Source organism: Crocodylus porosus, unplaced genomic scaffold (assembly GCF_001723895.1).
Source record: "Crocodylus porosus isolate Cpor-Errol unplaced genomic scaffold, CroPor_comp1, whole genome shotgun sequence".
In the NCBI taxonomy this organism is placed as follows: Eukaryota; Metazoa; Chordata; order Crocodylia; family Crocodylidae; genus Crocodylus; species Crocodylus porosus.
In genome coordinates, this window is record NW_017728907.1 from 65,989,970 (window position 1) to 66,016,840 (window position 26,871).

The 26,871-nt window shown below is 42.5% G+C and overlaps 2 protein-coding genes across 6 annotated transcripts; one reads left to right on the forward strand and one right to left on the reverse strand.

The window, feature by feature from the left end:
* Positions 1 to 2,320: 2,320 nt before the first annotated feature.
* Positions 2,321 to 13,765, reverse strand: CRYZ (crystallin zeta). 4 transcript variants are annotated; one of them, XM_019531630.1, is made up of 9 exons: positions 13,708 to 13,765; positions 10,454 to 10,578; positions 9,805 to 9,957; positions 8,599 to 8,762; positions 6,906 to 6,957; positions 4,555 to 4,704; positions 3,005 to 3,106; positions 2,822 to 2,917; positions 2,321 to 2,517 (listed from the first exon to the last, which is right to left on the reverse strand). In XM_019531630.1, the coding sequence occupies exons 2-9, from the start codon at positions 10,562 to 10,564 to the stop codon at positions 2,356 to 2,358; spliced, it is 990 nt and encodes a 329-aa protein (XP_019387175.1). In that variant the 5' UTR covers positions 10,565 to 10,578; positions 13,708 to 13,765; the 3' UTR covers positions 2,321 to 2,355. The 4 variants fall into 4 exon arrangements, with proteins under 4 accessions (XP_019387175.1, XP_019387176.1, XP_019387174.1 ...); XM_019531631.1 differs by lacking the exon at positions 13,708 to 13,765 and adding an exon at positions 12,531 to 12,904; XM_019531629.1 differs by lacking the exon at positions 13,708 to 13,765 and having other exon boundaries at positions 10,454 to 11,308.
* Positions 13,766 to 13,873: 108 nt separating this feature from the next.
* TYW3 (tRNA-yW synthesizing protein 3 homolog) lies at positions 13,874 to 24,104 on the forward strand. 2 transcript variants are annotated; one of them, XM_019531634.1, is made up of 6 exons: positions 13,874 to 14,103; positions 15,140 to 15,220; positions 21,161 to 21,259; positions 21,734 to 21,805; positions 22,078 to 22,211; positions 23,248 to 24,104. In XM_019531634.1, the coding sequence occupies exons 1-6, from the start codon at positions 13,912 to 13,914 to the stop codon at positions 23,558 to 23,560; spliced, it is 891 nt and encodes a 296-aa protein (XP_019387179.1). In that variant the 5' UTR covers positions 13,874 to 13,911; the 3' UTR covers positions 23,561 to 24,104. The 2 variants fall into 2 exon arrangements, with proteins under 2 accessions (XP_019387179.1, XP_019387180.1); XM_019531635.1 differs by having other exon boundaries at positions 15,140 to 15,217.
* The last annotated feature ends 2,767 nt before the right edge of the window (positions 24,105 to 26,871 follow it).

Genomic DNA, 26,871 nt, shown 5'->3' on the forward strand with positions numbered 1-26,871 from the left:
TTCACACCGAACGTTACAAAACCATAAAAGATTTTTATAGCAAGAGACTCTCTTGGCAGATCAAACTGCTTTCAGCGTAACTGAAAAAAAAGACTAGACAATGCAGTATGAATCTGTTCCAGGATGCATTGGTATTTAGAACTATTGACCAAACAATTCCATGTAATGTCCTAAACCAGTGGTTCCCAACCCTTTTTGCAGCAACCCACTGCTGGGAGCCGAGTGTGGCAACGATGGCAGCCTGGGAGCAGGGGAGCTCAGGGCACAGCTCATCCTTTGTGTGCAGCACCACCGGCACCGCCCCCACAACCCTCATTTGGGTCGCGACCTGAGGTTGGGAACTGCTGTCCTAGACAATGAAGTAAACCCAGAATGACCAACTACATTTGCAGACAAGGAGGACAAACGTATTGATTAAATGTCTATGCCCGGGGGTGGGGGTACGTGCACCCCAAAGGGTAGTCTGGAAGGCCTCAGAGAGAATGTGGCAGCCACATGGAGAAGCCACTAGCACTTCTGGTTTTGTTGCTGCACACCACGTGGGCACCAAGAGGGATCACCCCACTCGTCAACCGGCTGCTGGGAGACTGCCTGCATCCTGACTTGACCAAAAGAGGTTGAAAACCTCTGGTCTATGCTGCTAATAATCAATGGTTTATTCCCTTTGATCCACTGGGACAGTAGTCCCTCCTATAAGCTCAGGAGATCTATTCTGCCGTTACTGACTACCAGAAGGTTGATGGTACATCCCAGAATAAGCAGAAAAACTCTGCTTTGTTCCCCTGTTTAGTAAACAATGGAAGTGAAGAAAATAAAATCCAGACTTCCAGTGCAGTTGGTTAGCATTTATTAATATCTCCAAATATTACATAAAGTCATTAATACTAGTCCCAAGCCCCAAGATCAACAGATTCAACTCATTCATGTAATAAGTGTTGAACAAGAGTGAAAAAAGAGCAATCTGGGCCTGATATCTGCTGTAAAGTCCCCTGGTGCAGCACCTGTACATTCTGTAGAACACTGAGATTTTTTTTTTTTTTAAATCAGATTAAAATCCAAATAAAAAAATCAGTACACCAGTCATCAATTTACCCTGCATTCATTTATTCTACAAAGTGGACACATTTTCAATGTGAATTTTGTATCTATAAGGGCTGATTAGGGGAGGGAAGGTTGACTTTTTAACACCCAGGAAGGCATATCTCCTTTTTCACTCCCATTTTGGGCAAGGGCCAATGGGATTTTAAATTCATAGTGAAGTGTTGGGAAGAAATGAACTTCTTATTAGTCACCCAACTGAACCACACAGAATCAACCAAAACAATCAGCTTTAGGATGGTAACACCAATGCTGGGCTTTAAAGTTACCATCCCACTGAAATTACAAGGACAACAGCACCTCTCCCTCAATACTGCTTGAGATAAACAGAGGCAGTGTTATTCCTCAGTCTACATTCAGGCTACATCCTGCATCTACGTCTAGGAGGCTCTTGACAACCATAAGAGGTAGAGAATTAGCCATTTAAAAATCAGAGCTCTGGCTCTGAAGCACAGTTCTGTGGCAGACAGTAAATAATATGACAAATCTAAAACTAAGGAGTTCATGGAGTCCAATTACACACTTTGTCCCTCACTGAAACAGACTGGCTGCATCTATGCATGCAATTAATGTGACTGCATAAACTCCAGTGCAGTTCGGAATGAGTTTATTGCTCCCGGGTGCCACATCTACACATGCACCTGGGACTGCAACATGTTGAGCCAAGTCAGAGCAGCCCCAGCTGACAGGGAGCCCACAGGAGTGGGGTGTGAGGTGGGGCAGCCTGCCAACCCATGGCTGCTCCCCTGGCTCAAAGCGCTGCAGAAGGACTGGCTGGACACAAGTATGATCCTATGGTGGCATTCATTAGTTTACTGTGGCCTAATAAGGATGCAGTAAACATCTCACTGACACTTCACTGCAGAACTAATTAGTCAGCTCCACAGTAAAATGTCTCGTATTAGATGCGCCCACTGAAAGCTACATTCTGCACTAGCTGTAATTTTTCAGGGCCTTCAAGCAGAGTATGTAGTAGAGCACTGTGGCACATTTCAGCCTGGATGTCAGTGCTCCACTCTGTCACAAGACCACAACAGAGGGGAGAGATTTCCAAATCAAAGCAGCACTTAATACTGGATCACTGATTTTCATTATAAATTCTTTTCTTTATACTGTTCTCTGTCTGCTCTAAGCACTTGCTCTTACTGTAAAATCTGATCACTAGCATAGTTTACAAAATGTGATAAATGAGCCATATAAATGTATGGCAAGAAAACCACAGTTTAAGTGGGAAAAGACTTTATTTTACATAACTTCTCAGATCAGGAGCACCATCTTTCCCAAGGCACCACTGCTGTGAATGAGGTTTTCATGAGCCTTAGCCACTTTCTCCAAAGGATACTCGGGGCCAATGACTGGTCTCAGCCAGCTGGCTTCTATGCCAGCAAGGAGTGCTGCAGCACATTGACGTATCTCCTCCTGTGTAACAAAGACAAGATTTACCTGATATGTACTTAATACTAGCAGCAGTCTAAAGTTTGCTTTAGATTGCTGCTAGTTCAAATGCACCCCTGAGATTTGTTAGTTCTTCTGTGCATCCCATTAGACAAATAGAATTTATATTAGTTGCTAATAAACTGCGCCCCTATTTCTCAATCAAACAGAATTAGGCTATTTTGTTAAATATTTTATCAACTTAATGTACTTTCAGTTAAAACACAGATAAAGCTATTCAAAAATGTTTTAAGTGAACATTTTAAATCAGAAGTGCATATTTCTTTACCTTAGTTGCCGAAAATAAGGCGACCCCAATTACGCTGGATTCTTTACTCATAGTATCTCTTGGATTGATCTCAATAGGACCTCTGCTGCCCACTACCTGTTGCAAAACAGTTAAGACCATCAAAAAGTATCTTTTCAACAATTTCAAAACTTAATGTGAGGGCAAAGATGAGAAAACACTTACCATCACCCTTCCTCCCTGTGACAGCAGATGCAAATCAGTGGCAAGATTGACGTTAGCTAGCATTTCTATTATCACATCAACTCCCTGCATGCCAATGAATTCCTGTGTAGGATATAAAAATATACAGATTAGCTAACCAGAGAACAACAATCAAATGTGAGTTCTGTTTCACATATTATTAGTAACCTAGGATTTTTATATGTCAAATGTCTAATGTGATACTAAATTTACCTCTTGTATTGTTACTTGATGAGATAGTAGAATTTCTAAATGCTCTAAGTTTTTCCAGTTGGAACAGCATATAGCATGCAAAACTCCAGGGAAGTTACCGTGCTACTGCAATGGCCACCATAAGGCACATTAATGAATGGCTCCAAGTGAGATTAAAGGAAAAGTGGAGAGTCTGACACCCTGATTCCACTGTTCAATTGCAAGTAGTAACCAATTGTGGGGGAGGAGGGGAGCTAGCGGCCCCCAAAACCCCACGATCCAGAGCTAACAAATCTATTTTACGCCCCTCGGGGCAAAATGCCAGGACAGGGATACTCACCATCCACAGGTACGCACAGAAGAAAGCCAATGAGGCTGCCCGGCCCACTATAAAGGAGATGCCAGCGGCGGCTCAGGAGGAGGAACCGGAAGGGAGCGGCGGCCGAGCGGATGCCAGCGGGAGCGCCCGGGCACGGATGCAAATAGCCTGGCAGCGCGGGAGGACCTTTTGGGGTAAGGGTAATCCCCAACGGGGTTCGGGATCCGGGAAGGAACCAGCCCACCCCAGACACTGACCGTTTTGAGCCAGCTGGAGCGGCTCGACCCGGCAGGAGCCGGCGGACCGTACTTGCGTTAATAGAGGGGCACTTACAGAGGGTAAAAGTGCCCCAACTGAGATTGAGAGGGGCCAGTGGACCCTGTAAGCCCCTCGAGCGAGCTAAACAGAGGCTCAGAAGAGGGTACTAGCCTCACAGCAGACAGGGAAGGACCAGGGAGGCTCGCGAAAGGCCCAAGTGGCCCCAAGCAGGATACCCCGATAAGGGGGCTGACCAGATTGTTGCTCACGCTATGGAGGTACAGGCAAGGGTGTAGGGGTGGAGGAGCCCTCGACAACATGGGACCCCTAGGACCCAGGAGTCTTGCCTTTGAACTGACAAGCGCCAGATTATCAACACTGAACCGGGAGATCATCAAAGTCGTGGCAGGCGGTTCAGAAGCGTTCAGCCTACAAAGGACCAGTTCCTGGTGGATTACCCAGAGGACAGTCCCAACGCGGGGAGGTGCAGGCAAGAACCAACGACATTGGAGCAACCCCCTGACACCAATCATAAACAATTTGCATTGTTTATTGTTCAGTACTGTTACTATCCATGTCCTTTGAGCGGGAATGGAAAGCCTGCGTACCCTTTGCTCCAATGGCTCGCTCCTATGGAACACTAATCTCAATTCAGGAGGAAACAAGTGAAAAACATGCAAGTAAACAGCTATTCACCTTTCATAAAAAGCTAGCAATAAAAAAAACCAACCTATTAGATCATCTAAATCTGACAGCTAGTTACCTTAATCTTATCAACGTAATCAGCTTCTCTGTGATTGAATACTTTGTGGGCTCCATTTCTCAAAACAATGTTCATTCCTTCCGATGTTCCGGCTGTACCCAAAACTTTTAAGCCATAAGCTCGGGCAATCTGGCATGTTGCTATTCCAACCTGGAAATATAAGAGTTACATTCCTCTTTCTATTTGTTTTGCCTCTTAGTTTAAACATCTACCAGATGCCCAGTACTTTAAATTTCAAATAAAGTAATTAACAGCACATTTTTACACATAACAAATCACTTAAATATTGGCCTTCAAGCCATCTAAAAAAGCAGATGTAACTAAAGGATACTCTCTACCATAACAGTGCCATTTTGGGTTTTTGTTGGTTTTTTTAATAGTTATCCTGTGTTTGATTTGCACACACACACAATGCTGTATACCAGCTAGAACTGGCATATACACAGTACGTGCCTGACAAAACCATGAATGCAAGGAAACACGCATTAAGTTTTCTTCTCTTCCCAGAGACAGATAGCACTCATCTTGTACTACAACACTGACTAACCACAGGTTAGGGCCTTTTAACACCAACTTCCTCAAGCTTCAAAAACCATCACAAACAGATTAGACTCCCTAAGCTCATTTCCCTCCTGCCAATTCCTGGGAAACTATACCTCAGTATAAAAAAGCCAAAGACAGTCCTGTGTAGGGCAGCAGCCAGAAAGTAAGGAAATCATACAGGAACTCCCAAGTGGGAGCAGCTTAATGTGGCAGCAACTTTTGGAGGTTGAGTGGAGGCTTCCCTCTCCATGCCCATTCCCACACCTTCCCCTGAGTTCTTCGTATCAGTGTGGCAAGAGGTAAGAGAGCAAGTACCAAGCAGGTCAAATATCTTGGTGGTGTATAAGTCCAAGCACAGTTCAGGACTCCAAGGCACACCACAAGCTCAGTATTTTCACAGTCACTGCTTATGTGTTACACAGGAATGAGGAACAAGCATGTGCAGACTTCACTCCTGAACTGGGACCTTATGGGATTGCAGAGTTTCATGCTCATTTGAACCAGCCTTGCAAGTAAATACTTTCTCTAGTCCATGTGATATGCTGCTATACTCATCCTGCAGTAAGAAATAGTGAAAACTAGATACAGACATCAATAGCTTACAATAGTTTTTGTTCCCCACCATTGGAAGGAGGAGGCAGGGTGTGCCCATAATTAAACTAAATTTAATTATGCTTACTTAGCCTTCTAGTTTAGTCAAAGATCAGTCTTTTGTAGAGAGGAAAGATAATTTCAGGACATTTAAAGTCCAATCATCTGTGAGACTTTTCAGCATCTCCCATTTTCTAGCTAGGTAACAGTTCATGGGAAAGAAACAGCTTAGGAATGCTAGTTGCTATCCAAACAGTGAAGCCTTACAGAAATCTGGAAACTATATGTAATTCTGAAAATTGCAATATTTCCTCTAAGTTTGCTTAGAAAGACTGGCAATAGAGTTCTTGAATCACCATCTTCTAACAATTCTCCCTTTTGTGCCTATACAAGAAGATGTACTACACGATCTAAGTAGCCTAAGAGCAGCACTCCAGTCTGCATGCTAATTTGTCCAGTCGTGCTTCTGTTTTGAGTTGATGTTATTCTGCCAAGCTTTGAAAGCTCTTTTTTTCCCCTATCAGAGAGCTTGAATTCCCCCATCATTCTCACTGAACCAGTCGATGCTTCTTTATGGAGCTTAGAGATTCGTCACACACTTCACAGATGCCTTTCTTGAAGTTCTCCTAGTGATCAGTGGTGTCAAGATCATCAGGGAGGTCAGAGATTTTCAGTGAGAAACCGCCAAAGATGATTGCTTTTAAAAGGGTCTTTCAACCACTATATTGAACCTCTTCCGTGGTTCCTTTTTTTGTTTACATTGTTTTGGGGTGATACAAATGGACATAATGGTATATATTAAATGATGATTCATCCAGAAGTTGTCTGCACTGCTCGCAGCTCCACTGATATGGCTGTCACGACAGTCCTGGGCATGTGCTATGACACAGTCAACTGGACGCCAGTATTTTGAGTGGGATTCATCCATGATGTCTTCCATTTGTTGCTCTGGCAGAATAAGGAATTTATGATGATGTCATGTTTCAAACACTTGCTCAGAAAAATTCCATTTGAATTGACTTCCCCCAGTTCTTCCTTTCCAAGTGTTCCTTTCCATAGCTCTGAGTCTCTGCCTACTCTAGAACTGAAAATCACCAAGAATTACCTTATCTTCTTTGGGGTATTCTTCTTCATTTACTTATACCATCAACAAAAATACATATATGTAAACACATATGCAAAATTTTTCATAACTTAGGTGCTCTCAAGGTACTTACTCCACCGCTTGCTCCATGGACTAGCACACTTTCTCCAGCTTTGGCACGTCCTCTGAAAGGCAAAGTGACAAATTAAGATTTTCATTTTTTATTAACAGTCAGAGTGTGATTAGTCACATTATAAAATTCATCAATATATTCAACACACCCTTTTCACCTCTCGCTCTACTTTGACATTGGAGTTTTTCTGGGATTAGAAGCAGCAGGCCATTTGGTGGAGCAAAGATAACATATATACATACAGCAATTATACCATTTCCAAATAACAGGGGTTTTCAGCCTTTTTGGATCAGTGTACCTCTGGTGGCCGGACATGGAAAAGGGTACCCCTGGCCGCCAGGTGAGTGAGAGGGGAGGGGTGGTGCATGGACAAATGCAGATTCCCCTGCCCCTGTGTCTGGCCAGGCGGGTGGCACCTGCACCGCAGCACAGGATGGTGCATGGTGGTGCTGTCTCTGCCTGCCCACGCATACCCCCTAAGGACTTCTCAAGTACCCCCAGGGGTGTGCATACCCCCGTTGACAATCCCTGCCAAATAAGATCAATATGCAGACTGAACCAGAACATCTCTGCTATATGGACATGTTAACTACAACATTGTATTCAAAACAACATTTCCTTTAACATCTTCAGCTGCTCCAGATATCAAAATAAGCCACACATACTTGTAAAAGGAAAAACTAAATGGCCTAATGCTTTTTTCTCCCAGATGATCTAGACCAGAGGTGTCAAAGATACAGCCTGGCCAGTGGGGCTCCTGGAAGGAGCAAGAATTCAGGGATGGGGCAAGCAGTGGCAGGGCAAGCAGTAAGGGGCGAGGCAAACAGTGGCAGGCACAACTGCCAACAACCAAGATACGGAGTCCCACTGGGGACATGTTTGGGTGATGGCAGGGTGACTGATGTCCATGTTAACCCGTGAGGCTACCCAGTGTTATTTACACTGCCACCGGATATGCATTCAGATCCACCCAGCAAGGCTCCTTGCAGTCCAGATCCAGTCCACAAGGAGCCCCAAGGTTCACATGCAGTTCAAAGATCAGACAAGTTTGGCACCCTTTATTTATACACTGGATTCCCAGTCCTGACCTCTCATCCCCCAGCAGACAGGACACTCTTATACAAATTCATTAAATTATGCCAGTGATGGACATGGTTATATACACATATATGCACAGAAGCTACAGTAGGAGTTCTTCAGATGTTGCCCTGAAAACGTGACAGGGAGACCGGGTTACTCAGCACCAACTCTGCTTCAAATAAGAAACAGAAATAATGTTTTCAGTGACTTCCATCTAATGCTATTCAGATAGAGGAGCAGTGAATTAAAGTGTGGTAAGAGGAGAAAGAATTATTTGCTTATTTTATTACAGGTAAATAAGAAAAAAAGTTCCCATTCCACATCTGTAAGCCCTTTATTCTTAAAAATGCAGTCTTAAAAGAAAAATATTGCTAATAACTTCCAGATCACAATCCTTTAGTTAATGTGTTAATTTAATTAATTTAATCCTCCAAGACTCCTTAAAGTCTTCTTCTAATTACTGCCCTACCTCCCATCTCTTAACAAAACAGAGTAGTTGAATCCTGTATCATTCCCAAAAGTTAAAATGACCTTAGCTTGTTAATGACGTATTTTTTATTTTCCAAAATCAGTTCTGAAAAACAACAGGTATAAGCCAAGTTTGCAGTCTTACTTTTGAAAGAGAGCATGGAAAGCAGTGAAATATGGGATCCCAATGGCCGCACCTTGCTTGAAGTCCAGTTTATCTGACAAAGGGAAGACGGTGTCAGTTGAAGCAACTGCATAGTCTGCATAGCCACCAGAGATGGTACCACTGGTAAAAACCCTGTCACCTTTCTGGTAGGAAGGAAATGAAAAAAGTTTAATCACACATTCATAGTACTTAAGTCAAAGTATGTTGTATAGCATTATTATCAATGTTTTCCTCCTAGATTAGATTTTGATACAACCTGATCAGTGAAGTGTATGCATCACAAGCCACATAACTTTGTATAGTTTGATTTAAAAAACATGTCCATAGTATACACCAGTACCTTCAATACCAAAACACAAAATCATCCTTAATAAACTCGAGTTCCATCTGAAACTTCCAAAGCCAGAGTTCCAAATATTTTACAAGAGTACAGTATAAGAAGTATTTCTTAACTATTTTACTAAATTTGAGAAGCACCTATTCTTAACAAACCCCAAGGTAACTAGTAAATAAGAAATGAGAGGGAAGAGCCAAAAAAAACAAAAACCACAACTCATTCCTCTCATCAGTTTGATAACCAGTCTTTTTCCTTTCCACAATTTTCTCCATATGACCAAATGTGATCTAACCAAAGGGGAAGAGGTGAAACCAAACTACTATGAGACATCAGCTATGTAAATACACTTATCCACAAATTCATCTTACAGGGGGCTTCTCTCTCACCATTATAAGCTGTTTTAAACATCAGTAAAATAACTTAACATTCCTACTTGGCCAGGATTGGGCTAGTAAAGAGTCACTACAGCAGTCTGAAAACTCAGGACATAGTTGTTATCACTAACAGGACCAATGTCAAGTTACTCCTATAACATATAAACATGCTTTTGGACCACCATTTTGTAAACTAGACCCCAATCTTACAACACTGCTCCATGAAGAGGGACTCCTTACCCTGTACTGTATTCTGCCGACTTCTACTGAGCTCCACACAGGAGTAAGGGTCTGTCTGCAGAGCAGTTTGCAAAGCCAGGACTGCTAGTCTGACCTTCTGCAAAGTTAATTAAAAGCTTGCCCCCACAGAGGAAATGCTTAAGACTTCAACTTAGAGTTATACTGAACAGTACCCTATTGCACCAACAACATAAGGAAAGAACACACAAACAATTAACAAACAAAACACAGTACCTTGAATAAAGTGACATGTTCCCCGACTGCTTCAATTACTCCAGCCACATCAGAGCCAGGCGTATACGGCAATGGTGACTTTCTAGAATACGCACCAGAACGAATGTACGTCTCCACAGGGTTTACTCCACACGCATGGACTTTGATTAAAACCTGAAAAGAAACTGTTGTTCATTCCTGAGTCATTAGAGCCACTAACATTTTGAATCAACATCACAGATCACTTTCACTTGACAATGAACTGTTTTGCTCAACAGCGTACAGGATGCACTAGCTTCAAATCTGCACCTTCCTCCTTTAAAGGGGAATGGTTCTAACTACAAAATATTCTCTGCAAAAAAAATAAACACTTTATTATGAGGCAAGGTACAAACCTGCACAGGGAAACTCAGTTAGATTTCAAGTTATGTCACTTAGTTGAAAAAAATGACATAAGTATTAAAAAGAAGGTTATAGAGAACAGAAGTGATACTTTTGGAAAATCTTTTCTATTTGACATAAAGACCACACTGGAAAACTGAATTAGTTAAATCTGATGAAAAAGGTGAGCTACACTTAAAACGGTCCAGCTTTAGACACTCACTCAATTCACACACTCAAGACATTACTATTCATTGCAATTATTTCAGCTTGCAGACATCATTTCCACCTGGTTTTCTTTTGGAACAGGCAGCAAGACATCTGACTGGAGCTTAAGCACTTCAGGTCCACCAAACTCAAAAACTCTGACAGCTCTCATCATGTTTCTTGCAGTTGCCATAGTGATCTGAATACCTGAAGAAAGAAAACACTGCATTTTCTTCTATATCCAGCTTTCACTTCAGAGGAAAGGGATCAAACAACACATTCTTAAACTGCAGTTTAAATTAGAGTTCACTATTGCTTTCATTTGGGACTTCTGTTTTACAAATTGTGCAAAGAAAGAGAATTATCACCATCATCTGTGGAGGCAGACAGATTTTAAAGTGAATCAAACATTAAAACAAATATAAAATATGAATGCAGTAGTTCTAGTATTAAATGTACAGGGTGTCAAAGATAGAGTGCATTTAACAGAGCAAATTGAATTGAAAACGTGAATTTCCAATTTTGCTGATAAAAGCCAGGTCATAAATTAACTGATCAGCTAGTCTGACAAAAAAAACCTTCTATCCTCTGTTCCTTTTATTTTTTAATTTAACATGTCGCCAAATGATAAATAAAAGATGCACTGGGGTATTAAAACATTCTGCAGGAAGCTAGAAAAATTGAATACATAGCCAGAGAATAAGTATAGTTAATACATCAAATACTAAAAACACCCATCAAAAAGAATATATGTTGCAGGAATGCTTGAAAACAGAACAAAGACTTTTATAGTTAGGTTACAGAGAGCATGGTTACATCCACCTATTCTTTCATTTACGTATTGGTGAAAGACAAGTACATCAACACACAAAAGAGTTGCACTGAAATGATGACTGTATAGGTAGAATCTTGCTGGACAGACTATCACCTAGAAATAGCCAGGGAAGGAGACAATCCCCTTGCGGGGGGTTCTTGGGTCAAGAAAAGCCCTGAGGCTGCAGCAAGGAAACTCTCCCCTACACCACCCATTCTCCTAAACCAGACTGCAAAACCTCCATCTTCATTAGAAATGCCGGCTTTTTTCTGGGCATTGCATAGGAGACGGGTAATGTTTTCAGCTGGTCATCAAAATTTCCATTTTACACAAAATTCCAAAATAAACAGTTGTGATAATAAAGTGCATATTTAATGTAATATTAGTTATATCAAAACATTTTAGTAAGTCAAAACTAAGTGACAGCCATGGTCTATAACAACAAACCTCAACCCTCATAGACTGAAGGCACCCCTCAAAAATACCATTTCTTAGCTTTCACTTGTTATTTGACTACAGAAAAATAAGAGCAATTTTTTGGCTGCAAAGAACTCATAAAGCCTACAACAGGTCAGAATGTTTTCAATACTATAAGTTCTCATTTGCAATCTTGTGAATAATGTCTGCACACCTAACAGTGCTTACCAAACTCATCCCCTGCTGCTCACACCATATCAGATTTAGGATCCCTGGCACTCACTGACTGGATTGTGGGCAGTGGGAGGGGGTGAACTGCACCACACATGGCCAGATCAGGTTGCAAGCCACATGCAGACAGTCCAAGGTAAACAATGCATGTAGTGTGGGTCTCAGGCTGGCTTAAACAGGCACTGCATCTGATGTAGTCCCCAGCCAGCTGCAGCATGCAGAGGACCAATGGAGCCACTCTCACAAAGTGAATCCAACACTTCTTCTGGCTGATCCAGGACCTGTGCTGCATGCAGCACCCACCCCAGACTACCTGGAGCGGGGGCCACATGCAGCTTATATCCCACACCATTCGGAGTGAGCACTGGATCCAGCATGCAGGGAGGTCCCAGACTGGAACTGTGCAGGGCTAGAGCACTGGGGACCAGAAGATGTGGCACTGCAGTCTGCAGGCTCTATCTTTGACACGCCTACTTTGATACAAACTGCACTATATTATCAGAGAACAGACAAGTTTTCAGTTAGATGCGTAGGAACAGCAGAAAACGAGTTATGTAAGAATGACTTTAAAAAAAGAGTTTAGTTAAAAAGCAGCAGCTCATTTAAACTGTCAGTGCAGAAACTTGGGTCCCAATACTGCATGTATGTCCTAGTACTTCAACCCTTTCTGTGCTCACTACTAGCTCCAGCTCACTACCTTGCAGAGCAGAATGCTGCCTTGGTATACTGCTGCTTCTTCCTCCATATCATCTCCAAGACAGAAAATTTCCTCAAAAAATCCTCACCCACCTTTACAGCATATGCAGATCCTGATCTAAGAAAAAAAAAAGAAGAAAAGGAAGAGAGAGAAAACTCTGGCCACATCCACACCACTCAAATGCAGCTGCCACAGGAAGCTCCATTTGAAAACACACCGCACCTGCCTCACACAGGCCATCTTCCAAGTAGGGTAGCAGCAGGGTTGTGTGCCTACTGCATGCATAAATGTTTTCTATCTACAGGCTTCCCAGGTAAATAATTAAGTCTGCATAGAGTTCCCCCTAGTGGACAGAGTCCTGCAATAAAGTTTTAACATTTCGTCAAATCTAATTTCTGTATCTCGTATGCCGGAATTTGACACACATTCATACCCCTAACAGGGATCTCACTTGCAGCCCAGGGTGGAAAAAACTCCAGCTGAACTTAAGAGACATGGATCTGTGTCAGGCACGAGTGCCAAGGCCCCCAAGATCATAGGTATATCTATCTATAGACAAATACACACACACACACACATTTCCTATATAGCTAGATATATATATATTGTGTGTGTGTGTGTGTGTGTGTGTGGATATATATATAGATAGATAGATACACCCACTGAATATACATCTATATCTTTATATAAAATGTGTGCATATCTATACAGATAGATAGATATTTTGTCCTGTCCTGTGTGGTTACTGTACTGTCAAACCACAGTTTATTCCCAGACGCAAAGTTTACGATTACGTCTGCATAACTATCTGCTCCATAAGCCAACCAGGATGAATTTACGAAGCGCGGCTGTCTCAAGGCACGAGACCCAGCCTCAGCGCTGCCCCCTTGCCAAGTCCCACTCCCATCCCCCGCTTTGCCCGCTCTTCTGCTCCGTGCCCCCTACCCAGGATCCTGTCCTAGGGGCTGCTACGCTGCCTGCAGGCCCCTCCCCAGCCAGCCTGGCAGCACTCCTGCCTCCCACAGGTTTGGCCACCTCTGCTGGGAAGCACGCGCCTGGGTAGCAGTCCACTCGCTACAAACAAGATCACGGAGCAAACCGCGCAAAGAAACACCAGATGTTCCGAGCCGGGGGCCACCGCCGCTTCGGGGCGGACAAAACCACTCTGATTTTGTACCTCGACGGGCGAGATGTTGGTGAGCCACGGGCTCCGCCAAACCGCGCCTCAGGCTGGGGCACAACCCGACCGCAAGCCACGCCCCCTATTTCCGGTCTTCTCTGGCTTCTTCCGGCCCCAACTCAGCTGCGCCGAACAAAGCTCCGCCCCTTCCGCGGCGGTGAGGAGGTTTGACCCAGGCTGGTTTCCATCCACCCCGCCGTTATGGCCGCGGCCGCGGCCGCGTTCGGGCTGTGGCGGGAGCAGCGCTTGGCGCGGGCGGACACGAGCCGCAAGGGCCGCCTGGACTTGCCCGTCGCGGGCCTTGTGCAGCTGCTCAACGGCCAGGACCGGTTCTGCACCACGAGTTCGTGCTCTGGCCGCGTGCTCCTCGCGCAAGTGCCGCCCGCCGCCGCCGTGAGTGTCCCCGGCCCGTCACCCGCCCGCCGGCGGGCCCCGGGGCGGAGGTGTTTGGGGCAGGGGTGCTTTTGCGTTGAGCAGGGCGCGGTACCTGCGTGAGGGCTCTTCGGCCCTGCCTTCCTGTGAGGTCCGAGCAAGCCGCACGCAGCTTCTAAGTAGGGTTCCCCGGTCCCCAGCGTGCCCTCGCCCTGTCCTTGCTGCAGCTTGCCCTGGGCAGCACATGGGGAAGGTGTAGCTGGGCGGGAGCATGGAGTCCAGGGTCTGCACCCAGCAGGGCGGTGGGAGCCCAGAGCTCACACTCAGACAGCAGCAGCAGGCAGTTGGCCTTTGGGATGCTTGTGGCCTTTGCCAGAGCAGCGGCACGTGGCTCCAGCCAGTTCTGTGCCACCAGGGGAAGCCCTGCCCTGCCCTGCCTTTTGGAGAGGGTTGCCATATGCAGGGAGTGAGGAGGGCAGCCAGCTCCAAAGCATAGGGCTTCCCTGCCAGTGGCCCACGAGTCCTGGGAGCACCCCCCCCACACACACATACACACATAGCCATAACTTTTCACAACCCCCCTGACTCCACAATGCATGCCCCCCTACCCCCGCACACACAATATGGCAAAATAAGACTTTATTTTTGAGCTTTTATGCAATCACCTCTATATACACTGCACAAGCATATATAAATCAAGACAAATATTTTTTTAAATAAAATACAATATAATAGATCTTTGACTTGGAACTACTAAAAAAAAATCATATACTACAAGATGGCAAATCCCTCCCAAAAAGAATACTTCCAGGAGCAAGGGGAGGGACTTTCAGTGGTAAAGATCACGGTTTCAGTGACAGGGCTTCTAGTCCCAACATGGCAACCAAGGGGTGGGGCTACCATTGCGGCCCTCAGCCCAACAAAACTTGTTAAGTGGCCCTCCAGCTGAAATAATTACCTATCCCTGCCTTAGGGCCTCATCCCCAGAGGCAAGAAAGCAAAATGTGGAGGTTTCTGTGCCAGCCCCACTGTTCTAATCCCTGCTACTCTTTGGCAGGATAGCAGCGGCTATGAAGTACAGAAGAAGAACTGCGTCTGGCTCATGGTAACACATCACATGTGCACCAAAGAGGAGGTGGTAAGAGGCCGGTGCCCAGCACCCTGTTATACATAAGACTGTATTGCCTTTCTCTCGTGCTCCAGAGAAGACATGAAGTTTGAATAGTGGCACTCAACCTTATGGTCCTGTGAGCCAGATGAGTGGTGTGGGACCAGTCTGTGTGAGATCAAACCCTGGTAAGCCAAGATTGGGCCCAGGTGGACTTGGCTGGCCCAGGCATGCCAAGGTCAAGCCTGCATGGCCTCAGCTGGCCCATACGTTCCGGAGATCAGGCTTCACATGTTGGGATCAGTTACGCACAGCACTCATGATCACAAGGTTCCCATGATATGGCAGTGGGGAGCTATATCTGGCCTGCAGGCCAGGGGTTGAGCATTCCTGCACTAGAAAAAAGTATAGTTTTTTTTCCTGGCCACTAAAATGGAGCGATGTGCAAGCTATCTACAATAGTTAGGGTAAGCTAGTACTTGCTATTACAAACACAGTCAAATTGCTTAGTTTCCCTGCTTGGTGTGGAGAGAGAGAGAGCGAGAACGTAAGTTTGACAGTTATAATGATAACCTAGACTGGAACGTGAACGGGTAAGAAAATCCACCACTTCCATAATCCATTCCTTATGGCTGTATCCACATGAGCATGGACCAGGGAACACCCTTGCCACATGTCCTCTGGCATGTGGCAGGTTAACCCTGGGTGGGGTAGAGGAGGCTGGGGCCAGCAACTGCTGAACCTGCAGCCTTATATAGGGGCCTCCTAGGGCTCCAGCCATTGTGCTCTTACAGCTAGAAACCTGGCCAGCAGCCAGAGTATAGCTCTAGCTGGCCAGGCTTCAGTTCTGGGCAGTGCGTGCTGCCATCACTTGCACTGCCCTGCTTTTTTTTGGTGTGGGTTCTTTTGACCACAGGTTCTTCCCGGGGCCAAAAACAAAAAAACCTATGCTGCAAGGTAGCAGTGGAGAACACTTGCATGTGTGGTGTGTGGTACCACATACCATAATTCCACGCTCACTTGGACATAGCCAGCAAGACATTTTGAGGTATTTCTAGAACAGTGTTTTCTAAAAGTATTTTATCTCAAAAAAAAAATGTACATCTAAGTTCCTTTTTCATAACATAAGTGGAGTCCTGTTTTCCACATGATCTTAGTATCTTCGGTCTTCCATGAAATTTAATCTTTTTCTAACCTGCTGAGGCTACAAACATGGATGTTAGTTAAAGAGTGACTTTAAGGTTGACCTTGCACATTTAGGAAGTAATGGCACTACAAACTCACTTTTTGTAGACCAAACAGGGTTCAGATGGTGATCTTGTTAGTATCTTACACTGAACTAGCAACAAAGTTCTATATTTCATTACCAACAGGAAAATAAGTACTGCTATATCAAATCACACCTGATATCCATTAGTCCGTATGCTGTCTCTGACCACTGCCAACGTTAATTACTTCAGCAGAAAGTGAAAGGACCCTTCATGACATAGATGTGGCAGTGTTTTGCCCCTACATTACATTTTATCCCAATCTCAAATAGATTATAGATTAACTTGATTGCAGAATTATGTTTACTATCCTTTTCCAAAGTTACTATCTGGTTTATTACAATTTTGTACAAATGCGGTAACTATATTTTTTATCTTTATTATAATTTTTTTATTGCTCTGAATGCGATTAAGATTAGCACATCCTTAGTTGGCAAGTAAATGTGTAAACTAGTGCCAAAAGCATTAATTTCATATGCTGTATTTTTAATTTAATAATACGCTAAGTATCCTTAAACCAAAAATCTAATCGCTTGCAAGAAGTTAAAAAGATTCAATACTCTTTGGTTTCCAGATTTGCTTTATGTTCTCTACATTTTACCCCACAAGGTAAAACCAATATCAGGACCATAAAGGTACATATATCTGGACTCAGCCGAAACCCCTTCACCTTATTGTTCTTGAGTTATTTAATAGCATCTTGATCAAAATCTCACCAGACTCAGTCTGTTTGCCATCAGCTAGAGACAAGGTGTGAGCAGCTCAGTAGGGTGCTGCAACTGTTTTTGCTAGCAGGAACTTTTTTTTTTTTTGTATTGACTTTTAGTGGCAGACATCTGGTAAGATATTTCATGCATCCATTAAAGGTGTAAGAACTTCTTGACTAGTTTTATTTTCATGTACTATATACATGAGTAGTAATCTAATGGTTGGGAAATGAGTGGGAGTCAGAACTCCTAGAGTGAATACATTTTGCTCTTCAGCAGGCAGCTCACTTTACCTTGTTCCCCTTTGTGTATATCGGCAACCATCATATAGGAACAGGAAACTTGAGATATAATTAACTGATGTTTTTATTATCTTTTTATACTTTAAGGAAAAGTCTTTCATAATGTGTACAGAATACCTGTTCATGGAGGTGTTCTGGGCACTGTTCAACAAAAATAAATAAAAATTCAGTAAAAATATGTCCTCAGAGATAAGTGTCATATTTTCTTCTTATGCATCCCTTTCTCAGTGAGACATCTACACCCTGTTTTTGGCAGTTGTATTCTTTATGTATGGGACTGCTGTTTGGATATTTAAGATATACATAAGTAGATATATGGATTCCTGTTTTAGTCCGTAAGGATGTGTACTCATAAGCGTGCCTGTGGAAAAAGTCTGGCAGTACTACTATACTGTGAGTGTAGTGTAGTGTAAACATGCCCAAGCTAACTTCATATAACTAATGTACATATCAATAATAGTCTAGCTGCAGGAGCACAAAGCTACAGGCCAACTACATGACAATTTAGCTTGCTTCTCTGGCTGGTTTTGTAGTGCAACCTGAGAACCATCCTGCTGCCAGACAGGGCAATGGGGGCACCTGTCCCAGGTGCTGTTTTCTGAGGGGATGCAGAAACTAATTGTTATGCTTCTGCTTCAGCCATGCTGCTACAGGTACCCAAGCCAGTAATTAAAAGCTGGTCTCAGGCAAGTTTGTACTGCACTGCAGTTCAGGCAAGCATTCAGTTTATTGGTGCAAGGACCACCGAGTGTAGTGTGTGACAGAGACCACAGTTCTCTAAGTAAACACAGGTTCTTTCCTTTTCAACATCCCTCCCCACTGTTATGGCTGTATTGCAGGAAAGTACCTGCATACAGCATCTCATCACCAATTGCCACTTGTAATTAATCTGTTTGCAGCAGTTAGGCTTTCACTTCGTACTGACTAAGAACCTGGTTCTGTTCCCCATGGGGAATTTGCCACAGACTCCACTGGGGTATAGAGATGGGACTCAGACTTTGTAGGCGTAATAGGAAATTAGATTCAGTATTTTTTATTAAATTGAGCCTTTCACAGGAAATTGGTGATTTAGAAGCAGTAAGGTAATAAAATCCCTTAGTTGTAATATTTCAGTTGAAAAGCATTTTGATGAAACAAGCAGTGTCAGTCACTGTAGCCCTAGGGCAGTGCTGACGTGCATGGACATTTTCAGACTGTATGATTCTCTTGCCTATTTCTTCTTACTGCAAAACAGTCCCTCGAGCGCCTGCAAAATTACTTAACTTTGTCAGAGAAACAGAAACCCCTTTTAAAAAAATACCCGCCACCCTTACTTTACATTGATCACAGCTAATATTGGACTCTGTTATAATACTTATCTCTGAGACATGCCTGTCCAATTTTGCTCCCAACTGCATTAACACTAGTCAGGTTGCTGAGGCTGTGAGTTATAGGGCTCAGGTCACTAGACAAGAATTTTTAAACATGGGGAAAATGTTTGAAATAGGAGTATCTACATCTGTACTGAGGCCCCAGGTCTTCATTATTAGGTCATTGGTTGACTGCTGGGTCTGCTTGGATCCCTCCTGAACTCAGTGGTGTTCACGGAAGCACAGCATTTAACTTGTGGGCTTCATATTGTAGAGCCTAAAGTAACAGATACTGAGCACCATCAGTTCCTACTGGGTAAAGCGGTAGCCAAAGATGCTTTTCATGTTTACAAAACAGGCCTCTAAATACATGACTTAACTTTTCAAAATTGAGCATTTAAAATGTTTCGCTGTGATTCATAACCAGAACAGTGACTGAAAGAGATCCACTGTGACAATATGCACATGCCTTCCCATATCCTAAAAGCTGAAGACAGTCATGTCAGCAGTTTCACTTTATATCACCACTGCTGGTATTTTAAACAAAGTCAACTCAGCTTAGCACTTTATTTTAGGAGTTTTACTAAAAATATTTAGTTTTAGAAAATAAAAACAAAACAAGTGGCAACAACTCAAAGTTGTCCTAAACATGAGTGTAGGAAATCTATAACTACTAATGCTTTCTTCAAAATGCTTTCTGATTGTGGGGAACACAGTTAGTCTCAAAGAACGAATATAAAAAAGTGTAGAATACAGTGGTAGATTGTGACACAAACTGCAATAATGAAATGGTCTCAAACCAATCTTTGTGAACTAAAATCCAGCCTTTAAGTTTGTTAACAGCCTTTAAGTTTGCTTTACAGAAGCACTGGATACAGAAGTAAAGAAGTCATAATTGCATCCTAGGCCAACTTCCAGCACATATGAAACAAATGACACTGGCAGCCTGCGTGTGGCATACAGCAGCTCAAGGGGGGGACAGGCAGCATGGTAGCAGATGGGGCAGGGAGGAGACAGGAGAAAGTGGAGCAACAGATCAGGCAAGGAGAGCAGGGCAAGAAGCAGAAAAAGCAGCTTGAGTAGGGGAAAGGAATCAGTGTCACTTAGGGATGTTCAGAGCTAATTTTGTGGCACACTTGCCAAAAAGCTTGGCTGCCACTGTCCTAGGCAACATTTAATTGCTCATTGTGTACACACTTGCAAAAACAGTTGTAGGAACATTTATCTTGAGAAAAAACTGGGCCCTAAGAGTAAAATTCGCCATGTAGCTACAAACCAATTTATCCTTTTGAAGTAGGTTGGGTTTAATTTCAATTTCTAAATCCTTTTATTTCATAATGTTAAAATAGCTAGAAACATTTAAGTGTGATCAAGTGGTTCAGGCCATAAATTTAGCCTAATTCATCTTTTAAGATTATTCTGCTTTGAGAAGTGTTTCAGAATTTAAGTGCCCAACATATTAAAAAATCTACTCCCACTCCCCCAAAAAACAGTAGTAATGTAAAAAGTAGTACAGGCAGTCCTCGACTGACATTGTTTCAAGGTACAATGTTTATAAATTGATACCCTATTTAAAGTTTCTGATGTTGGTTTTGACTTTACAATACTTGATTCGATGTGATGCCGTGCCAGCGAACAAGTTTGCTGTGTCACCCATCTCCCTGGAGAACATCTGTCCAAACTTCCTTGGACACTTTCTTTGAGAAAGCAGACAAGACTCCAGAAAAACCTGGAGCCAAGACTCCTGAGAAGACTCTAGCCAAGAACCCTTCAAAAAGTCCAGCAACATCACCTCAAAGAAGTCCTTCCAAATCAATATGATTGCTATTTACAATATAAATACATTAATGTAGCTATATTACTCATCTATAATTGATTAAGTACAAAATTCTGGGGTATTTTTGTGAAAATAGAGTATTGGGCCTTGGTTCAGGAACCAGTCCCCCATTTATAACATTGTCTATTATAAGAAAATTGGTTCCAAGTTACAGCGTTTCAACTTCAGATGCAGTTTTAAGGAACCAATTGTGTTGTAAGTCTGAGGGCTGCCTGTAAAGAAAAAGGGAAGTAAGGGGGGGGGGGAATCTTAAGTTTAATACAAAACCATATCAAGGTTATCTGTTCAGCTAGTAGAAAATCTGAAAAATCTGTAAAGCTTCTACATATGATAAACAATGAAGAGCCAAACATAGTTAAACAGCTACAGAAATCTGATTATTTGAGCCACATCAGTCCCTGTATTTATTTGTGTGCTACATATACTGTTGAGGTTTTGTTCTGAAGTATTACTGATAGCCACTTGCATTTGTAGGACTAATATATTAACATTCCCTGCGTTTTCCAGATGACTGCATTGCAGAAAGCCACTGGTGATGCTGTTTTCAAATTTGAACCATTTGTTCTCCATGTGCTGTGTCGAGAATTGCAAGATGCACAACTTCTGGTAAGATTTTATCAAGTAACAGTATTGTATTGTTTTGTTTAAATTCCTTGCTGCATAAGTAAAAATGCTGGCAGTTAACTGTCTTGTAACACTTAGAAATATTCCCAGGAGAACTGTTTAATAACTGGGGTAATAAAATAAGTTGATGGAGAAAGTATGGATATAGACTTTCTGCAGATTTTCCTAAAAAAATCACTTTAACGTACTTCAGTCTCCTAGCTCAACCAGGTTTGGTTTATGCTTTGCCTGAATAGCCAGTGCCACATTCCCTGGTTGATAATGTTTTTTAGAAACTAGTTTGCTAAGTGAAAAGAAACTATAGAGCTGCACAGGACAATCTTGTTCCTAACTTGTCATCTTCCTACAAATGTTGTTGCAAAATTTAAGAGCATACAAAACTCTCCTAGTTCTAAAAATAATCAGGTCTGACAAAATGCAGATATGAATTGTTTAAAATATTTGTATGTTCCACAGCATTCAGCAGCTATAAATTCTGGATTCAGGAACTCTGGCATTACAGTTGGCAGAAGAGGGAAAATTATGATGGTAAAGTCATTTTTTTTTTCCTGTTTTATCACACAACTTAAAAAGTATTCTATAACATGAAGACACTTAATAAATGTTAGATCTGAATAGCATTATTTAAGGTTAGTTGTGGTATGACAAGCCATAGTGAGGATCTCCATCCAGTCTTAAACAACTGAATCTCCTCTGATGTTTTTTCCTTTAAAAGAATTGCACCAACTTTGTAGGGTTATGTACTTAAAAGTAAATGGAAGATAGTTTAATTCAGGATAGTACTTTTTTATATCCCCTAGGCTGTTCGGAGCACTCACTCTTTAGAAGTTCCATTAAGCCAGATGGGGAAATTGATGGTCACTGAAGAATATGTTGACTTCCTAGTACAAATAGCTAATCGGAAGATGGAAGAGAACTTGAAGAGGATTGACAGGTTTGTTAAATTACACCCATTCTACTTCATAGCATCTGAATTTCAGACGCATCAAATTATATGGGAGAAATACTATATCAAACGGATTTAATCACAAGGAAGTAATAGGTTTAAAATGTAACTTCAGTTAAGAGTTAAATTTTCAGCTATTGAAGACCAGAGATAAGTACTTCATTAAACAGTCTTCTGTATGAGCAACATTATAAGGTAACAACACAAAGTGGATGTATTTAGTAGTTCCAAAAAAGGTCTGGACTACAACTTTTTCAAATGTATAGGATGGACTTCTCTTGGAGTGCTGACTGATGTATGGCTCACTTCATAATGGGACTTGTGTTTGAATAGATTTTACATAGTATCTGGACACAAAGAATTAAACTTCTAATGAACAATCAGGATGTTTTCTGATTTTAAAGTCACGCAGTTTCATGTGGGTTCAGATTAGAATGCACACTTTAACAGACTAAACACTGCATAGTTCTGACACTGGTCTGTCAAGTGTGCTGGTGGTCTACTGAGAGGTGGGTAATATCATCATCTTTCCAGATGTGAGAGCAGACAGCGTAGGATGAAGAGTAAGTGGATCTAGGACAACATACTTTAACTGTACTAAGGGCAATTAAAAATTTAAGAATTTTTTTTCATATTGCCATTGCCAAAGGGGTATTTAAGGAATTGCTAATGAGAGGGAAGATAGTCCACTGAATCATGAAGAAGATTTTCCATTAGAGACACCTGGAAGATGATTATCCATTGTGAAGTTCTCAGTAATATGGGATTTTAATTATACATTGGGCATCTCTGCCAAGTAGGTTCCATCAGTAAGATTAGTGGTTAGAGAAATGACAGCATATATATAGGAGACAGTTGGTAGCATCCTCATGGAAGATTTGAACTGGGCAGCATTTGGATTTAATAAGAATTGTCTTATAATGCTCTGCATGTATTTTAATGGTGTTGCAAAAACTTTAATGTTTGGCTTGCAGAAACAGAGCAAACATACACAAATTGTAACGACATACTTACTGCTTTCTAGGTTTTACAGATGCCTGCAGTTGGCTTTGAAAACCCAACGTGGCTCTAGTAGCTCGCTTTGTGAAACAGTCAAGACATGTTCTACACACAGTTGCAGAAGCAAAAGAATACCAGATAAAGCATGTGGTGTGATCGCCTCTCCAGACAGTAACTCCCCTTGTGAAACAGTTCAGACCTATTCTATGTACGTTCGCAGGAGAAAAAGAAGCACAGATAATGTGCATGGTGTGAATACCTCTCCAGACAACAATGAAGATTCAGAAAATGAAGATGACCCAGAAATCAATCTTAATATTTTTGAGGAAATATATTGACATGGGATAATCTCCTTGTTAGTATATGCCTAGAAGTATGAAAACATTGCAAGCATACTGATATTTGTACTGCTCTTTATAAGAGCTGTTAAACTTCTGTGTTCTGGGAAATAATGCTGTTGTAGAAGTTTTACCATGAGGACAATATTTGCTAAAGCCACTAATAAAGCAAATGTGACCGGTTCTGAGTTGTATATAAAATGCTACAGAAATGCACCTTCTAAAAATAAAATATCTTTATATTTTAATGGCAAACACACAGCAGCTTCATTTTGCATTTCTCTTGTTGTCACCAATCCACAAGGAAGGTGATACTAATTTTAAAACTGGGGAAAGACCTAAAGCTCCAGCGCTCAGTGATTATGTCCTTGTTCCAATACTACTACTGCTACTACCATAGCTCCTTCTATGAGTTCATAAGAATATTGCTGTTGGAAACCCTAACCGTTTGGGACTATTCAATCTGCAGAAATACAGGACAGCCTTGTCAAAACAAGGCAGTATTTACTACTGAGTATGGTACTTGAGTACCAAGATTTGCATGGAAAAAAAGTTGAGGTGCATGTCCGTACTGGCAGTGTAAGTTGCCTCTCCAGTCCAGCATGTCCAAAATTCCATCACTGCCACTGTAATAACAACTCTGCTGCTTAGCATACTTCAGTCCTTGGTTTCAAGCTCTGGTTGTACTGTTTATGTGTTCTGCCTGCCTTGGTCAGCTGGCTTTAAAAGTCTTGAACTATCTGATGGTTGGTCTTTTAAGTTAGCTTCAAGAAAACTCTTGGCAGTCTCTTTCATTCATTAGTACCACCTACATGTCTTTCTGACCCTTGCCCATTTCTTATTCCCACCTACCGAAAAAGCTAAGTGGGTTTCAATCCAGAAAATAAGCAGGGAAATAATCAGATGTTTTAAAATAGAGAAATTTGTCGTGTTCTTGACAGGTATGCTCCCCAAACATTTGATACTTAGCTACAATAACTGTTTTCTTTGTTACTCAGTAACAGAAGGTTAAGTCTGCTTAGGAAACCCCTATGCTTTCAGTACGATTTTTGTTGTGGGGCAAAAAGCTTGTGTGTGTGGTTAAAAATCAGCGATGTTGGGATTAGTTCAAACTTCTTATTTAACTGAGAAAGGTATTGTGACAAGGCTGTGCCCCAGGAATGGCTGTGATGCATTGCATTTGGAGGCATATTCCCTGGTTCTGCATATGGAGATACTCTAATTATCTTAGTTATGGATAATCCTAGGTGTCCATACAGCTCGTGCCCCACTCAGCTCCCCAGGGCATCCATCTGCTACACCTTGATGGAATTATCTTTTGTAGGGAGGCTACCCAGAGGTCCCTGAGTGAGCCCTAGCCTGCCTTGGCCAGTAAGTCCCTTCTGTACCTAGCTGCCCCACCTGTTCTTCAGTGCGCTAAATGGGGCCCCCTGGGCTGTATCAGTGCTCCACAGCACCGGTTGCCTTAATGGAAGGAGGCCATTTGTGGCCTCCTTCAATCCCTACAGCCACACCCATGCCTACAGGTATTACTTTAGATTCATACACAAGCTTGTAACGGCTGAAACCCACATGGGTACTCTCACTGTCAACTTCCAACCTAGGCCCACCTCCTTCCTCAGCTTCTGAGTCTGGCCCTTGGCCCCTCTCACTGCCTTAGGGTTGCCCCAGTAGGGTTGAAAGTCTGGAACACCTCCAAGGTACTCCTGCGTGGCCTCCTGTCTGTCCCCCCAGCCACTATCCAGCCTCCAGCTCCTAATCAGAACAGAAATGCAAGCCCAAACCAAAACTTCTCCCTGTGCTGGGTCAATAACTCCCTCACTGACTGTAAGTCCTCATTAGCTCTATACTTGCACCTCTTTGAGACAGCCTGTGTGCTGGTCAGTGCCATCCTGCACAGGGACTTCTCTCTGTGCTGCTGACAGGGCCACTGCCTGCCCTAGCTCAGGCCTTGGGTTCATATGCCTCAAAGCCTCACCCCGCTTTCTGCCATGTGGCCTCCACCACCCACACACCGGAGTTTCCCCTTTTAATTAAGGGCCAGCCCATGCTCCTGCTGCTGCAGCCCCACACAGCCAGCTTGGTCTGCTGCCTGCTCTTAAAGTAACAGGAGCTCCTGGCTCCCTGTTACAGGTATTATTAATAAATATGCTTTTATAGAAGTTTTACTCAACAGAAAAAAACACTTAATTTTGCCTTCATATGCAGCACATACAGCACCTTAGAGTCAATGCATTTGGGGTCAGAGTATATGTCTTTACTGCTTAGATGACTTGGGTAATTGGCACCTGGGTTAGCTTAGCTAGTTTCATCTGGACACCTGGGAAGTGCCCAGATGAAACATCCCTACAGTAAAGCACAACCCGCATTTGAGTCTTTGCTCTTTCTGCAATCCTTCGTGTGCATTTGGAGGCATATTCCCTCATTCTGCCTGTGAAGATACTCTAATATAGAAGTATTAGTTGTTAGAAATCCTAAGTGTCCTCCAAGAGGAACTTGGTGAGGCGCTGAAGGACTCTCAGCACTTGGAGGGCTTTTGTGCCTGTGTCCTCACTGCCAAGTGGCTGGGTTTAATCCTGCAGGGGAGTAGAACCTGAGCTCTCATTTACACTTCAGCGTGAACGTAATGATTCCCTCCACACCACCTAGACAGGGTGGACTATGAGGCAGGCAGATTGCTAGTTTACTTGCCAGTGGAGTCATTTCCAAAAAAAAAGCATCTATTAGGGACTGCGGACCACTTCTTAGGAATTTTCTATTCGTGTTTAAGGGTTGGAATATGTTCCGTTTTTTAAACTTCTAGCATCATAAATGTATGGGCATGAACTTTCTAAGCTTAATTTAGCTGACATTATATAAACATCTAAATAAAAGTTAGCTGCTTAGGCTATAACATGCTACAATTCATTTACTTCTACACTTGAACACTAGAAAGTCCATCTGTATTATGGGGTTTTTGCATAAAACTATAGCAAATTTCATGCTAAAAAAAAGCCACGTAATAAATCAAAAGCTGCTGTTATGAAATGTATTCAGTGGTTTCTAACACTCAGATCAGGAGGAGATCTGTGCTAAGAATTGGGGGGGGGGTGGAGTAAGGGAAGGGAGGGGCAAGGATAATGTCATCATAGTTAAAAGAACTGTCATTGTTTCCATTACTTAAACCTGTATTTTCAGGGGAGTTTTAATTCCACTGTAAACTCTGCCTGGAGCACAATTTTGGCATATTAGGTGTCAGCCTGGGGAAAAATAATTGGGATCTTTAAATAGATTTTTAAAAAGCTTTTAGGCTGCATTTCCAGGAATGGAAG

Coding starts and splice junctions, on each gene's coding strand:
- CRYZ (XM_019531629.1), bottom strand. CDS start 10,600: ATGCAGTGTTTTCTTTCTTCAGGTATTCAGATCACTATGGCAACTGCA. Junction 8,763..9,804: donor AACATGTCACTTTATTCAAG/GTACTGTGTTTT, acceptor CCTTCCTACCAG/AAAGGTGACAGGGTTTTTAC. Junction 2,918..3,004: donor CACAGGGAGGAAGGGTGATG/GTAAGTGTTTTC, acceptor GTTTTGCAACAG/GTAGTGGGCAGCAGAGGTCC.
- TYW3 (XM_019531634.1), top strand. CDS start 13,912: ATGGCCGCGGCCGCGGCCGCGTTCGGGCTGTGGCGGGAGCAGCGCTTG. Junction 21,806..22,077: donor GAAGAGGGAAAATTATGATG/GTAAAGTCATTT, acceptor TATATCCCCTAG/GCTGTTCGGAGCACTCACTC. Junction 22,212..23,247: donor AACTTGAAGAGGATTGACAG/GTTTGTTAAATT, acceptor ACTGCTTTCTAG/GTTTTACAGATGCCTGCAGT.